Source organism: Sinocyclocheilus grahami, unplaced genomic scaffold (genome assembly GCF_001515645.1).
Source record: "Sinocyclocheilus grahami isolate Dianchi unplaced genomic scaffold, SAMN03320097.WGS_v1.1 scaffold3323.1, whole genome shotgun sequence".
Classification (NCBI taxonomy): Eukaryota; Metazoa; Chordata; class Actinopteri; order Cypriniformes; family Cyprinidae; genus Sinocyclocheilus; species Sinocyclocheilus grahami.
This window is the reverse complement of record NW_015508465.1, coordinates 13,436-14,665: the sequence shown is the minus strand read 5'-3', so window position 1 is coordinate 14,665 and position 1,230 is coordinate 13,436. Positions and strand designations below refer to the sequence as shown.

The 1,230-nt window shown below is 37.1% G+C and overlaps 1 protein-coding gene across 1 annotated transcript in view; it reads left to right on the top strand.

Annotated features, from left to right (window-relative positions):
- Positions 1-64: 64 nt before the first annotated feature.
- The window catches only part of LOC107576188 (chordin-like protein 2), a gene marked incomplete at its 3' end in the record, with an annotated part of 3,858 nt that continues 2,692 nt past the window's right edge, over positions 65-1,230 (top strand). Inside the window, exons 1-4 of the mRNA XM_016262424.1 lie at positions 65-80; positions 174-286; positions 485-578; positions 684-889. Coding sequence (XP_016117910.1) covers positions 65-80; positions 174-286; positions 485-578; positions 684-889 — 429 coding nt within the window. The remainder of the gene's footprint in view (positions 81-173; positions 287-484; positions 579-683; positions 890-1,230) is intronic.

Below are 1,230 nucleotides of genomic sequence, written 5' to 3'. Positions count from 1 at the left end.
GTCTGGTTTGTTAATAAGAGACCCTGTTTTTTTGTAGTAAACAAAAGTGTCATCTTTTAGTGGAATGACCTTGGGAAATGGCTAAATAAACTAAAACTGTTAACCCTGTTTTATATTTAGAATGTTATGCTATTCTTGAAAATTAGATGATTGTATGTTTGTGTTGTATGCAGTGTCAGGTGTTTTCTGCATTTTTAAAGAGAAGGCGTACAGTCCAGGAGATAGCTGGCATCCCTATCTGGAGCCCTTTGGATTCATGTTCTGCATGCGCTGTACTTGCACAGAAGTACGTATCCAACTTCCAAGTCTAAATAATGACTTGGAAAAAGTTTTCATATGCATTGTTTTTTTACCTAAAGGATACAGGTGATCATTCATGAATGATTTCCTATACAGTTTGTACACATGTATGCACATGTCAGATCCACATGCTATGTATATTATGTCAATGTTTCTGTCTACTTTCATGTGGGTGTATGTATAGTTTGGTCATGTGAAATGCAACAGCATCAAATGCCCTGTTCTGCAATGTGAAAATCCAGTGACTAACTCACAGCAGTGTTGCCCTCGTTGTGCAGGTAAAACATCACACTTTTCCAGGTTCCAGTGTTTATGTGAATTGATATTAATGATTCTAATACATTCTTATTTGAACCGTCTGATGGCTATTCTCATAATCACAGATGAGCACAGAACTCCTGCTGGTCTGCGGGCACCCATTGAAACCTGTAGGTATAATGGAAGCACTTACCAAACAGGGGAAACATTTGCCAACCATGAGCTCTTCCCATCCCGTCAGCCGAACCAGTGCGTCATGTGTACTTGCTCTGTAAGTATTTATTTTATTTTTTTGGTAATCTTTGTTGTTGCTTTCACCATAGTGCATCATTGAACATTGGGCTCTAACCTCAAACAGTTTAAAAATCCTTTATAGTATAGTGTTTTGAAAGATGGTGTCGGAGAGCAGGCGTAAATACAGTAGAAGGGAGTGCTAGCAATGCCAGACTTATGGGTTCCATGTATACCTCAAATGCAATGTAAGTTGTTTTGGATAAAAACCTTTGAAGATTAAGCAATTCAAGTAATAATGTCTTCTTAAAGAAATGTTTGGTTTTAGGATCATAATTTTATTTACAATAAATTATTTACTATGCAGAATTTAAAAAAGCTAGGGCTCCTTCACTCTCACTGGGGCGGTACCTTTTCAAAAGGTACATATTTGTACCTAAA